Source organism: Alexandromys fortis, unplaced genomic scaffold (genome assembly GCF_014885135.2).
Source record: "Alexandromys fortis isolate MF-2015 unplaced genomic scaffold, M_Fortis_MF-2015_v1.1 scaffold_93, whole genome shotgun sequence".
Taxonomy (NCBI): domain Eukaryota; kingdom Metazoa; phylum Chordata; class Mammalia; order Rodentia; family Cricetidae; genus Alexandromys; species Alexandromys fortis.
Window position 1 is genome coordinate 4,404,947 of NW_026067970.1, and position 15,085 is coordinate 4,420,031.

Genomic DNA, 15,085 nt, shown 5'->3' on the forward strand with positions numbered 1-15,085 from the left:
AAGTGCCCAATTGTATATGCAATTAGCTAATTGCTATTGTAATTAGCTACACCCAGAGTTTCTTTTCTAAATCCTATTCTACAAAGAAAGACTCCATATCTAAGGATCATTTCAACAATATTCTACACTACCACTCTTATGTTATGTGGACCTGGCTGGTCACTGAGCAGGTCTTGTCAAGTTCTTCAATTATTTGCTAGTCTGAACAGTAGATACAGAAATCTCCGATGGTCCTTTCAAATCTGAGAGTCGAAGTTAATTTGGGACAAATTCTGTCTTCTTCACATGGCCATTTATTATTTTTTTCAATCAAAATTTGCCAAGCAGCTCTGCAGAGAGACTTCCACCTTGAACATAAAACACTGAGTCACGGTAGTTAGCAGGAACACAGATTCTGGTTTTAGGCTGTGTCTTCAAATCCTCCCGGCTGCCTGTGATTTCCATGCCCAACATAGACGTGAATTTCAGAAGGCAAGTGACACTTCATGGTCACCAGGAAGATTGCTTAACCAACATTCCCTAGGCCAACCCCTGGACCCACACTGGGCCTCAACTCCCCCTCAGTTAGCACACAGGGTAAAGGTACAGGAAAGATGTCTGAGCGTCAGTTTGATTGACGTCAGGGGAGTAGCACATGGCATTGAGAAGTCTTTGCTCTGAAGAATAAAATCCAGTTCTGCTTAATTTCATCTTGGATAGTAAGAGATCTCACAAGAGAAAAGCAGACGTGAAAGTGGCCAGCTGCAAAGAGCCAGCCTGCTTCCTCCTGCTGCCCGGTTCCGCGGGAGCCAGCTCAGGGGTCAGCAATGGAAATGACACACTTTGCTACATCTCAGCCAATGGCAGAGATTATGTCATAGGCAGCCACCCCTGTGAGTAAGACCTTAGAAAATTGACTTACTTCATGATTCCTTTGGAATTGGGCCGAAAGGAATTGTCAATAAAGAGTTTCAGAAAACCTCTTCGCTTTAGATACAATTACTGAGATGTTGTTCAACCGACCTCCTGAGCCTGATTCTTTTATAGTTTAGTCATAGAAGGTTTGGCAGAGTTTAGGGCTGAAATCCATCCCCATCGGTCAACTGATGTCAACCCGCGGCCACTATTAGTGTGATTATAGTCATTCTGATTGATTTCAATCATGGATGCTGGAATGTTTTAGTAAAGGGTTTTGAGCTTAGCTTTTTGAAAACTTTTTGCCTGTTATTTCTGTAGGTTAAATGTCTCTTGTAAAACAACTTTATAGGTATTACAACCGTAAACCTGGGTGACTGAGAGGCAGGAGCGGGAGGAAGGAGCAAAGCGCATTAGCAAAAGCATTAGGTGTCCAGACATATAAAGAGGAGTTGTAGAAATTTCACAAGGTACCGCATGTCTGCTTCTTCGAGGGAAATAAAGCTGTCTGTGTGGGGGTCTCCAACCTCCCCATGTTGTGGCGTCCCACGTAGGCCTTACAAGGGGTCTCGAAGCTTAGTAAAACTTTTTAATAAAGTATGTGACCGCTCCTAGTGTTTCTTTATAACGTAGGTATGTGTGAGACAACCTGTCCTCACCGTCTAACCCTACAGTGTGCAACAGAGAGGAGGGCTGGCCGCCATCGCCAGCTTTCTAAGACCCTGCCCTACCCTAGAAAACCCTCCTGGGACTCCCTCCTTCTTAATCAGAGCCCTGAGGACCTTGAAGACCACACCCACCTGGAGGCTGTAGGTCCAGTTGGTCCCAGGTACTAAAAATGAACTAGGACCCCAACTGCATGCTGCATTTGCAAGGCTTTTCTATAGGAGTCTAGGGTGACAGTGACAGTGTCCCATAGGTGTGCTCCCCTGATGTGATTTAAACACATTTGGAATCAAAGGAGCCCACAGCCTGCCACGAGATTTTTCTGCAAAACAAAACAAAAAAGAAAATGATGTCATGGAAATAGCCTTGACATCATCTTTTTCAGCCCAGGAACCGCCCAGGACCAATTTAATATTTTTATTTTTTTCTAAGATACAATAGCACAATGTAATGTTCTTTAAAGCATCTTAAATAAGACACTTTTAATACCTGAAGAAGAAACAAATGTGTCGTGCCCCCCACCCCCCACCCGTGATCCTCCAAATGCCCGTCTAGAAAATAATTCCCCTGCTTGGGGCCCTCTGTTAGTCCCACCTGTATCTGGCCCAAATCCACAGACTGCAGCTCAGCGACTCTGCTCTCACACGTGTGGTTTCACTGTTTATTTCATTCACTGAGAACAAGTTTCACATGCTTACTAAAAAGCAACGGACTTCCTAAGCTTTGCTCGTGTAACCCTGGCTCTGGAGTCTTCCTTACCCAACATGTTCTTCCGGGTCCCCATCACTTCCTCTCTCTCTATCCCCTCAGGTTTCACCAGCCACACAACAGATGCAACCAACCCAGACCATACAACCGCCCCAGCCTACAGGGGGACGCCGGCGAAGGGTGGTGGATGAGGACCCGGATGAGAGGCGGAGGAAGTTTCTGGAAAGGAACCGGGCTGCCGCCACCCGTTGCAGACAGAAGAGGAAGGTCTGGGTGATGTCACTGGAAAAGAAAGCAGAAGAGCTCACCCAGACAAACATGCAGCTTCAGGTGCGGTCCCCAATCCCTTCCCCAAGCCTTGTCAGGGTTGGCATTTCCTGCCCTGCGGCCGCTTGTTGACCCACGCATCCTACCACACACCTCGCCTCAGAGGAACCCCAGGCCCTCTCATCCAGCATCATTAAGTGCTTCGGTGCCAACGGTCCTCCCACAAGAGGTGAGGGACGCAAGGGACCAAACACAGAAGCGTGACTTCAAGCCTGGGTTTGGCGGCTACTGACTGCGCTAAGTTTTCTGGCTCTTGGTTTCCTCATGTATAAATGGGGAACAACTTTAGAGTTGGGGGAAAGATGTGAGCTGATGTCCATGATGCAGTTAGAATGGTCCCTGGCACGGAAGGCTTTTCGTCTGGAAGCCATGTGGAACCACCAGGCTGAGGGTACCTTGGCATACACCCGGTTGTCTGTATTTCTGTTTTTTAATGGCAGAATATTTTATATGTTTGGTTGTTGTTAGTTTTGTGTGCTCTGAAAGTAAAAGCCTGTTTTCATCTTCATTCCAAACTCAGCAAGGTTGGAATCATGTGTGATTTTTGCTTTCCAGGGCTGGCACAGCTAGGGACATCTGTAGAGAAGCTGTTTCTGGGGTTGTCCTGGGCAATGAGGAAAGTAACCAATGTGTGGGCTTCTCGGGAGAACCCCAGCAGGCCAATGATGCCATTCAGGCTGCTGGTTCTAAGGTCAGGAAGGTTCTCAAGAGAAAATGCCAATTACATTGACATATGACAAACACCTTCAGGGACCTTGGGAAGTGTTTTTAGATTCAACCAGCCCTTCCCAGAGTTGAGAGGGACCCATGGACATAAGGAAGGGTGTAAGGTTACTCAATAGAAAGACTGTAACAACTAGTAATTGATAGTCTCTCCAGCCAGTCTCAGAACACCTATAGATAGGCTTTATTTGTTTGTTTGTTTGTTTGTTTGTTTGTTTAGAGACAGAGCATTGGGTAGCCCACACTGGCCTTGAACTTGCTGTGTGTCTAAGGATGACTTTGAACCTCTGACCCCCTTGCCTCTAGCTGGAGAGTGCAGGCATTGCAGGCATATGTCATCACACTCAGCTTTATGTGGTGCCAGGGATCGAGCTTCACTGATGTTAGCAAGCTCTCTGCTACCCGAGCTTACATCCCCAGTCATCTGTGCGTCCTTTCAAAGGAACGCTTGGGATGGCAAACCCCAGTGTCTTTGCATTGTGAGTTGCATTAAACAGAAAGGAATCGTGGCATCCAGTGTACAAAGCAAAAGTATACAGAGGAAGATTGGTGTATCTTCTTGAATTCAATAACTTACATTCATACCCCCCATCTAAATATATCACCCTTTTTATGATAGGCATGATGAAGTTAGAAAATGTACAGCTTACATAAAAGTAAGATCGAATGCCAATTCATATACACATTTGGGACCATATTTCACTGCACCTCCTCCCTGCTGGCTATTCCCTCTTCTAGCATAGGACCTACACAGGGTTTTTGTTTTTGTTTTATCATTGAACAAGCTCCCTGTCTCTAGAGTGTCCACAGGCTGGCGGCCTGACCAACTTGGTTTGATTGCAGAGCATCAAACCACAAAGCGGTGTCTGGAGCTAGACACCTTCAAAGTCACAGCTACACCCAGGCTGGGCAGACTAGTCTGTGAGGAGCTTTTAACAAGAGCGTGGATAAGCATTTTAGCATTCATGGCTCCATTTTCACTTTGACACGTGTTTTAAATGTTATTAAGGGACGAAGAAATGGCTTAGCAGTTAAAAGCACTTGCTGCTCTTCTAGAGGACTCAAGATTGGTTCGCAGCACCCATATAGAGTGGTTTATGGCTGCCTGTGTCTCCAGTTCTGGGACATCCAATGACCTCTTCTGGCCTCTTTGGAACCTGTATACACATGACATACATTCACACAGATATACACAAATTTAAAAAAAAGTGCTGAAGTATGATTGGAACCTTAAACCTACAGTTTCACAGGCACTATGGGTAACTCATTTTATAATGAGGGAACGCTCCGGGCTGGGCAGACCCAGCACACATGGTGGCATTGGCTAAGCAACGAGCGAAGTAGGAGTTGCTTCCTAGCAGTTCTGAGCTCTACAGGGGTGGAGGCCCATGGGGTTCCCAATTTGAGAGCCGTTGACTCTGGGAATCTTTGTTACATCCTGTGAAATATAGGCTGTTTCATGGCATCTTCTGCTTCTACAGACTAGAATCAGGAGAAAGCCCCTACCTCAGTTGCACAACTACAATGTCTCCAGACATTGCCACCTGCCCCCACCCCTGGTTGGAGTAGAGAGTGTGGTGGTACAAAAGTTAGCTTCAGATGAGTGCAGGTTCTTTAAAACAGAGCCGTGAATAACCAGCAGACACATGTCAGATTCAAAACTTTAAATCAGTGTGAATTAAAATGAGTCCTTGCGGGTTTTCTCCGGGATCTTTGCTGTGGAGAGTCACAGCAGAGAACTGCACAGAAAGATGCCCTGGAGTCTGAGGTCAGATGCGTTTGGGCCTTGACATGTACTTATTTATGACTGCTTTCAAAAAAACATACAAAGTCCATTTACCCTTTGCTAGACACTAATTCACTGTCTGTGTGTGTGTGTGTGTGCGCACGCTTAGTATTTTAGAGCCCAAATAGCTAAGACAGCCAAGAAAAAGAGGTACTAAGTCCCAAGAACAGAGATTACGAAAAACAGAAACCTCAGCCCTAGAGAGTCTATGCAGCAGACACTGGTAATTTTTGGTTACAAAATCAGTACAGGGGAAGCAAAAAAGCTCAGCAAGACCACTTACTGTCACTTTTCAACCATTGCCTGCAGCACTGGGACCAGAGGGACAAAAGCCACAGCAGCCCCGTGTTCTCTCTTGTACTGTGTGCTGTGTGTCATGCCCTGTGATGCGGGGGAGAATGTCACAGCCTCCGCCACCTTTGGGTGACCCCTTTCCACTCACCGTCAGAAGAAAAAGGTGTCTCTCTTGAGACTGGTTCCATGAGCCAGATTTTAAGTAAACAGAAATAGAAGGTGCTAAACAAACAAAGTGCAGCCAGATGGAATAGCCAAGGTCCGAGTGGCCAGCTGCCACCTTTGAGTTGTTTTCCAGAATAGAACCTTCTGGTCAGGCTGCCGCAGAGCTCCGGATTGGAAAAACAAGAGCTAGGAAAACAAAAAGCAGACCCCAGTCTTCCTTGCCTAGTTTCACAGCAAATCTTTGCCCAAGAGGATAAACGCAGGTGTAGGATTTAGAGAAAGTTAGAAAAAGCCTAACCTGACATTTTACTATATGGAGAAACTGAGGTTTAGGGAGATCAGAAGTCACCCCAAATGTCAGAAGACCAGTGAGTATCAAAAGAGTGAGTGAGGACTTGGCCAAATCACCTGTGGGCCTAAGTCACTGCCTTGACATCTTTCCCGTCTAAGAAGCCCGTGCGCTGAGGGGGTCTGTGTCCGTGTGTACTGCTGTGACCATGTGCTGCTGTTGTGGCAGGCCTAGGTCACTTGCATTCGGTGGGGATATGGAAATCATCTGGTCACCCACTAAAGTAATTGCTTTTCCTTTTTAGTGCAAAGACACATGGTCTAAGTTGATGCTGAAATTTTAGACACACGAACCCAGGTCTGGGACTTGGCAAGGGAGCAGGCCAGATGGAAACTGTTGCTTGACAAATTGAAAGTCCTTTGTTTCTGAGGGGACCAAACCTGCCCTCAGCTAATCTGAAGCGGGGGAGGGGTTCTGGGCCCTTTGTGGCAATTATGTTTTTGGCACAAACTCCAGCTTATACCAAGAAGCATTGTGGATTTATCATATAACAAAACGACATTACCAAAGCCCCGAACTGTCAATGTGCCTGTCAGGGAATTTTGAACGTGCCATTTAAAGGATATTATTGAAGTCTGGAACACCTCGACATGATTGCTACTTCACCCCCAGGCAGATTTGTGGATTAAAAACACATCAGTGTGACGGGATCCCGCTCTAACCATCATTATCTAAATAGCTAACTGCTTTAAGAACAGCGACCTCAGATTCATTCTGCAGCTGAAAGCGGAGAGGACTGACTTCAACCAGAGAGTGCGTTTATTAGTTATACTTTGTTTTTAAAAACTGTTTTTCTACAAGCACCAAGGTGAACTTCAAAGGTGAACTTTTTCCTCAATTCATAAAGTGAGTTGATGCCTCACACGGTTCTGGCTTTTATTTCCTTGCTGAACTTCTAGGCCAAAATTGACTTCTTCCATGCATTTTTTGAGACATTTGCTATCTGGTTTTTCTCTTACAAAATGAATTCAAGGTGATTCTAGTCCTCTTACCTTGAAAAAGATTTTGACTAGAAGCACAGTCTAGTGCGTGTGCACTCCCTGCTTCCGTCTTCCTTAGATGCCGTGTGTGTGCAGAGCATCCCAGCATCCCATCTAGGACGGCAGTCCAGTCTCCTTTCCCCAGTTCAGCGGCTCTTGCCCTTTGTCAGCTCAAAGGGCCCTTGTGGCATCTGATGAAGGTTTCAGACACTCTTTCTTAGTGCAAATGCATATGTGCACATACATGCGCTCTCTCTCTCTCTCTCTCTCTCTCTCTCCCCCTGTAATGAAACTATGACTATGCACTGTGTACTGTTAACATCTGATCTTCCAAAGGGTGCTGGGTTTGGCTTCCTCATGAGATACAAGGCCTGGAATATAAGCACCTGGGAGAATTCTCAAAGTAGTTCACTGGCAAATGAAGATCGAGATCAGCTCCTTCGTTTGATAGTTAGGTAAATGGCTTTCTCAACAGAAAGGCAACACAAAAATCCCTCTGGAATAAGAAGCTGTCTTTCTGGGAAGAAATAAGCCAGTCCAGCCATTTTGGTTTGGACGTGGGTGGAGTGGTTTGGAAAGTCAGCCCCTACTACTGTCCTTAGAAGTGGCGTCATCTTGTTTGACTCGCAGTGCTAGAGACGCAATCCAGGGCCTTGCCCTTGCCAGCAGGCACTGTACCACTGAGCGGCCCCTTCAACCCCCAGGCCTTCGGCCGCCACACCTGATCATGGTGCTCAGCCCTAGGAAGGAGCTGCTTTTCCTGTGGGTGGCTGTACGAGAATTCCAAGGCTCTCGGGCTTTTCCTTATTCCCCACAGCATCAGAGTGATGTGTACTGAAGCCAGGGCTGCTTATTTCTCTCTGATGATGTTCTTAACTGGTATTCACTTTCCAACTGTGACTGGGCCAACTAACACAATTACTAACATGAGAAATATGTACATATTCGAGTATATCCTTAAATGATGGTCAGTTTTTCCAGCACTCTGAGTCCCTACTTCATTTTTAGATAGCTTTTATTTTTTTATGTTATGTTTTTTCCTGCATGAATTTATATACACTATGTATGTACCTAGTGCCCATGGAAACTAAAGAGGGCATTGTTGAAATACCCTGGAACTGGAGTTACGGATCGTTGTGAGCTACCATGTAGATGCTGGGAACCCAAACCAGGTCCTCACAAGAGGACTGAAGCATCTCTTCAGTCCTTGTTCCTGCATCCTTACAGAACTTTACACCACTCAAGATCTCGGTTTTTCTCCTTACAACACATTGGTTCATTAATGAACCAAACGCTGCTCTGGCTTAGTTTTAGTGAGAGACCTGAATGTGTGCTGCTTCATAGTACAGTGTGTGCTGCTTCATAGTGCAGTGTGTGCTGCTTCATAGTACAGTGTATGTGCTGCTTCATAGTGCAGTGTGTGTGTGTGCTGCTTCATAGTGCAGTGTGTGTGTGTGCTGCTTCATAGTACAGTGTGTGCTGCTTCATAGTGCAGTGTGTGCTGCTTCATAGTGCAGTGTGTGCTGCTTCATAGTACAACGGCTCTGTGGAAACAGAAAGTGTGTCGTGAATGAGTTTAGGATGCGTTCCCACCAGTAATGTGGAAAGCTGGCCAGTGGCATTATTGGTGTTTCAAAAAAAAGCAATGGACACACCCTGACCAGAGCTCAAATGTTGCCTATAAAGGGTCACTGCCCAGGACACAGTGGGAGACAAAATGCAACCTGCCTTCACCTTCTCCAAGTTGGCCAACGACCTTCAAACATGATTTATTTCTAATTCAAGAAGTGTTAAGAAAGCAAAATGATAAAGTTTGGCTTTGTTTGCTAATTTTAAAATTACTTAGTTTATTGTAGGGTGTGTCTGTGCCCGGTCACACATGTTGAGACTGGGTTAACCGTGGAAGCTGATTCTCTGCCTCACCATGTGGCTCCTAGAGACTGAACTGCAGTCCTCACTCCTGGTGGCAAGCCCCTTTGCCCACCGAGCCACCCCCATGTTTGGCCTTCATACTTTGCTAGTTGTTTTCTGCGCCATAGTAGAAAAGGGGTGGAGTTTGTGCCATTTTCTAAGTGCCACTTTTGCTGAGGGCACAGGTGTCAGGACTTGTGTGTTCAGAAAAAACATCATTGCAAAGTTCACAAGTAGTGGGATATTTCATCTTGATGTGTGCGTGCAAAAATATACACACATCAGAGTTCTCGGTTTCATTTTGAGTCGTTTGATTTTATTTTTAAACAGGTTTCTAAGAAAAAGTCTATATAGTAGTCTAAAGGTGACTCTAACATACTATTTTAAAGACAAGGAGAGCTTGGCGGGGGGGCATACAAAGAAGGTTATTTAAACATCATAATTCAGGTAGAGTTCAAAGAAGAGCTGGTTGATGACTGATGGGAATTTCCCTGTAAAATAAAGTTGCCCCAGAATCGCCAAATGTCACTTTGGGCGATGGCTGGCCCCTGTCGATCATACTCACTGGAAGTAGAAGGTACCATTTGCCTTCATGAATGCTCTCAGATTTAAGAGCAACTTTTCTGTACCGTTAGGTGACTTATTCATATTTAGGTGAATTTCTCGTTGTTACCATTTTTGGTAGTTTGAAGGATAATGGGAAAACTTTTGCAGTTGAGACATTTGTTACTTTATTAGCAATCTGTTCAGTGTGCAGTTGAATCCAGTGCTCCAAATGCATTTACAGGTGGGAGATATTCTTTAGAGGGGAAAAAAAACAGTTTCAATTTTTCAAGTAACTTCCAGGAATGTTCTTCTCTAGTTGATTTGTGCCTGGAAAGTCAAATTTGTGTCCTGGGTGTCACCAAGCTCATTGTATGTTGTACTATTTCTGAGCCCATCTTCTAAATGGTGGAGGTTAACCAAATTGTGTTTTCTCTCTCGGGTTGCATAGTCAGTGAAGAGAAGGGCTTCTCACCTTTATAACCTGGTTCCAGGGCCATCACTTAAAGGGGATAATGTGTTTTTTAAGTAGGGTTCAGTTCCTGGGTTAAACTCTGGTCTCTTCAAAAGACCCATAGCAAATTGAAGGAAAGCTACAAAATTCAGATCCATCTCTCCAAATAATATTCTTAATGCCATTTAGACTCACACAGTAAAGTTGGAGAATTTTGTGGTTGAAAGTGGGTGGGACTTTGCACTTGCACTTTTTTGACTTCTCAACACAGTTTTAATGTGTCTTTCCAGAATGAAGTGTCCATGTTGAAAAACGAGGTGGCCCAGCTGAAACAGCTGTTGTTAACACATAAAGACTGCCCGATCACAGCCATGCAGAAAGAATCACAAGGATATTTAAGTAAGTCACTGTTTCGTTCTTTAGAAAGCCACATTTTTTTTAATCACTAATTTTGCATGGCATTTTATTAAAAGGGAAAAACACAGTCTAGGTTACACACCCAGGAAGATATACTGAAATAATTGAGTGATTCCAGGCTCTCCTGCCGGGGAGGGGGGCAGTCTTTCCTGACTTCTCCAACACCATGCCCACCACTTCCTGATAACTTCTGGCTGTACTTTCCCTAGCATTTCTGCATTGCCAAATTCCAGCTTTGTAGCCAGGAAGAAACTAGTCTGTGGGGGTCCAATTACCAGCGGCCTGTTGATCTGGCTGAGAATTCTGCGGGCTGGGAGGCAGCACTGGGCGAATCACTTTTAGTGTCTCAAGAGATACCTCCTGTTGCCCACCAGTCTGGCAAGTTCCTGGGCTGTTCGAGTTTACCAACAGGCAAAGTGGGGCCCCTTTCCCCCGTCTCCATTTTCTGCAGTATACTAAAGGCTGGTTGTATAAGGGATGGTGGGAGGAAGAATGATTCATGGCTGAAGGTCAATTTGTTTTCAAATAATTTTTTAGATTGAGCAACACAGATTCTCCCACCACATGTGAGTATTTTTCCACGTTTAATATACGAATGGCTATCTGAAAATACAAGACGGGGAAGTTCACACGCAAAGACTCAAACACAAGGAGTCATTTTTTACTGATGGAGAAAGTATGGTTTTACACGTAGCTATAAACCCTGGAAGGATTAGCTTTGTGGTTTCGGTTTAAAATGAAGTTTTGGCTGTACCTTCCAGAAGAAAATGTGTGAAACTCTTCTACACGAAGTAAATGTCTAATAACGTTTTTATTTGTTCCCAAGGAGTTCCCACAAGAAAGAGCTATATTTGTGTGTGTGTCTGTGTTCTCTTGTAGGTCCGGAGAGTAGCCCTCCCGCGAGCCCTGTCCCAGCATGTTCGCAGCAGCCCGTCATCCAGCATAACACCATCACTACGTCCTCCTCGGTCAGCGAGGTCGTGGGGAGCTCCACCCTCAGTCAGCTCACGACTCACAGAACAGACCTCAATCCTATTCTTTAAAAGGCAGTGGTCAGACCTGCCCCCCCCCCCCCCGAGAAGAGCTGGACCATGCCATACATCCTTTCTCCAAAGGGCATTTTTAGAATTCACTCAGACCAGGAAGACGCCTCAGCCCTTCAAAGACTGGCTTTCCTTTTTATAGTTATTATGGAAATGTTGTCTTTTATACTTAGTTATATAAGAAAAAGGGAGTTATGCAATGAATATCTATCAGCTTGGGAAGCGCGCTGGTGCTTTTCTCCGATTTTCTGGTACCAGTTTCTTGTTTATAAACGGAATCTTTCCTGTATATAGCCATAGTTTCAATCTTACCAGTCCAACCCTTTGCCTGGAACAACGAATCTTGTTACAACTACAGCTTTTAGCCAAAATGAGGTATACTTCGATGTCAAGTGCGATGGATCCACAGGAACTGGGTGGGAAATCTGGTGATGTCATAACTCATGTTGAGTTCGTGCTGTGACGTCACCAGAACCTCAGATAAACGCATGGGCTTTCCTGAGTTTGTTTTTGTGCTAGAAAAAAAAAAAAAAAGAAAGAAAGAAAGTATGGTCCATCGTCCCAAGAGAGCAACCAAGCATCTCAGGCCCTCTCCTGCTCTTGCTCACTTGCTCAGATTGTCCAATATTCGTCTCCACTGCCACTTCCCTGGGTTCGTTATTCACTCTTGGCTTTGCCTTTTCCCCTTTAGCTTTGCATGTGAAGAAGAAAATAATGTCTAAAGAGGGAAAAGAGCAAGTCTTGAAAGTGTGGGCCTAGCCATTGCTTCGCTCGACTTTAACACACAGCTGGACTTCATTCCACTCTTGCCTTTCACAAAATAGCAGCCGGGAGATGTTTAATGTGCCTGATTTAAAGTTTTTAATAACCAGAGCAAATAAAAAGTGATTCAGTTCTAGGTGAAGCCCTACTGAATGCCAGCTGTGGAGACACTAGGGAAGGGAACTTTGTAAGCCCCAACTGTGAAAGTTCAAATTAGGACGTGGGCTCTGACATCACACCCTCGAATTACAACTCGTTTCTATGGCCTGTCTATAATGTTGAAACCCCATGCACTATATAATAGTTCAGAAGGGCTCTGTTCACTACACAGATTACATTGTTCAGTCATCAGCTGCTAATAGCCTAAGATTTATTATTATTATTTTTTTCCTAAGCCTATGGAACCAGCTCTGCTATTCTGGTGGGCAAAAGCAGGCTCACTCCTGGAGACAGAGAGGGAGAAAGCAAGGCCTGTGCTTCTGCAGGGTGCTTGTAGTCTGTCATACAGACAGACTCTCCGGCTGCCAATCAAGTTCCATGGAGGTGGCCAGGCTGATGCGCTCTTATGGACGATTCTGATTCATATTTTCAGCAACTTCCATGGACCTGCCCATGCTGAAAAGCAGATCAAACCCACACCACAGTTGTGCCTCCTTGAAACAAGCCATTCGACTGTTCTGCTGGTGTTTTGGTATCATGTGTTTCTCACTGGCAGTCTAGGCGTATGCTGGTGTCTCATCTCCGCCCAAATACTACTTCACCTCTAACCTGTGTGTCGGTGTGTGTGGGTGTGTGTGCCTGAGTGTGTGTGTGCGGGGACGTGTGTGTTTATGAACAGTATAGGTTTTAAAAGAACAGTATTTTACAGAAGCTGTCACTTTTATAAGAGTTCAGTAAAGGAAGGATGTACTTTTTCGCTCACTATAGTTTAAAAAAATCTATTTTAGAGGAAAAAAAAAGAAAATATGAGGGCTCTGAAGCATGACTTTTATAACTAGGTTCAGTTTTATCTAATAACTTACTTTTAAAATCAATATTTATCAACAGTTTTTTTTTCCATGTATGCTGTGCTTTTGAGAGACAAGTTTGACTGTTCAGTAAAGCTTAAGACTTGGATATATGACCTAAGAATAAGAAAACAAATGCAAAAAAAAAAAGTAAAAAAAAAAAAAAGAAAGAAAAAGAAGAATGAAAAGGGAGGAGAGAGGATGGGGTGAGCAGGATTTTCTGTTGTATTTTAGGGGATGTAAAGTGTATCATTTTCAAGTATTTTAAATACTGAATTCATATTGTTATTATTTTTTTCTGAATTCCAGCAGTAACAGAATGGTTTAACCTAACTGGCTTCCTAGAAATGTTTAAGATTTACATTTGAAAGAAGTTAATATCCATCGCTCTGGTTTGAAATCAAAAGTAATTTTCTGCAAAATTCCATTCTTAGACCATGTAGACATTCTGCTTCCCTCAAAGGACAAGGGGGCAAGTCAGGGTGGCAGAGCTAGTAGCTAGTATCTCCCATTTGCTTTGAGTAAGCAAGACCCTTTCCTGCCTGCATGCGTAGCACTCGAAGGAAGGGATTTTTTTTTTAAACCACTGGTAACACCACAATGTCCAGGGAGTGGCCTGCCTCTGAAATGACGATTTTCAGTTTACTCCTCTCCCACCTCTAGGCTGAAATCCTTAGCTGTTAAACAGGCAGGCTTTGCAGTTAAGAACTTGCCTGCGTTTTCTTAATTCAGCGGCTCGACAGCTTGACTGATGTGCATTATTTATAGCTCAATTATGTCTGTTTTTTATGCTAAGTAGGCAAGCCACCCACAGCAAACCTTTCTCAACATATAATTAGAATAAACTGCCTTCTTGCTACGTGCAGGGCCTGTAGGTGTGTTTGTTTGCAGCAGGGGGCTCCTGCAGAGAGGGCTCCAGCTAGTCAGTACTCCCTACAGTCCCGAAGGGAAAAACTTCTTTCGGTGAAATCTAATTCCTGGTCCATCCCTAATAAAGATTCCACATAAAGGTCCAGACTTCATTGGATGGCAGAGCCTTCCTGAAATGACCCTGGCAGTGCCTGCCACACACTGGCCACTCCAGGAGACCATCCTTTAATGCCATAATCTTCTCCCAGCCAGTTACAATGTCAGCCATGCAGACTCTTGGTGAATCAGAGATAATGGTCTTTGGAGTCCTCCATTCAAAAGATGGAAGCCCCAGCAACACTGCCTCTCCTAACTCCTGTGTGGCTGCATCATCACAGGATCTGCTTCTAAAGTCCTTGCCAGCCTCCTGGGCGCTTCTCCAGTCCCTCCCTGCCTGCTAATGTACCGAGAGCTGGTAACTTAGTTCACCCCAGAGCCCTTCTGCCTGGTGGCTTCTCACCAGATAAAGGCTTTGTTTCTCTTTGACACCTTCCTTGATCTATGATTTGGGGGGGGAGGTAGATTGAAAGCCCAGCCCCGGTGAAGGTACTAATCTCAAAGCTAGATAATGGAGTTACGTGTGGTCCCAGGTGACCCTTTCCTACCCTTCTGTGAACAAGTGCAGGTCGCCATAGTAACCCAACCTGTTGGAGTAGTATGTGTGCCATCACGGTGTGTATCGTGAGAATTTGGGTGACTGACTCCGCCTGTGCTCCTTGGAGCTTATCTGGTCAAGAAATAAAACGCAGTGCATGTTCCGAGAGAGCTGTCGGTAGAGAGTGTTCAGGTGTCTGTTGTCTGCTAGTAAAGCAAATTGTAGTAGCTTAGAGGTTGCCGTTGAAACCATAAACCAGCTTCAGAAAAATAACAACAACAAACAAATAAACAAAAACAGCCCTTAGTTGGAATAATTTTGAAGCACCAGTAACTGCTCTAAAGCTAGCCTTCCAGTTAGGGTAGAATGTCCTCTTTGAGTGATGAAGCCATCTGAGAAAGTATGTATGTATGTCTATACAGTGGGATTCAAGGACCAAAGTAAAATTTGAACAGGAATCTATTAATTTAGAATTATAAGATATTTATTAATAAATGTTATTTTAAACATTCCATTTTCAACACTATTTTTCTGTAGGGTCTACGTGTCTGG

At 44.5% G+C, this 15,085-nt stretch overlaps 1 protein-coding gene across 2 annotated transcripts in view; it reads left to right on the forward strand.

Annotated features, from left to right (window-relative positions):
* Creb5 (cAMP responsive element binding protein 5) overlaps positions 1-14,828 on the forward strand; it is a 392,793-nt gene extending 377,965 nt beyond the window's left edge. For both annotated transcript variants that reach the window (XM_050155533.1, XM_050155534.1), the window contains 3 exons: positions 2,371-2,598; positions 10,091-10,199; positions 11,097-14,828. In XM_050155533.1, the coding sequence (XP_050011490.1) occupies positions 2,371-2,598; positions 10,091-10,199; positions 11,097-11,260 (501 nt within the window). In that variant the 3' untranslated portion in view covers positions 11,261-14,828. The remainder of the gene's footprint in view (positions 1-2,370; positions 2,599-10,090; positions 10,200-11,096) is intronic.
* Positions 14,829-15,085: the final 257 nt, after the last annotated feature.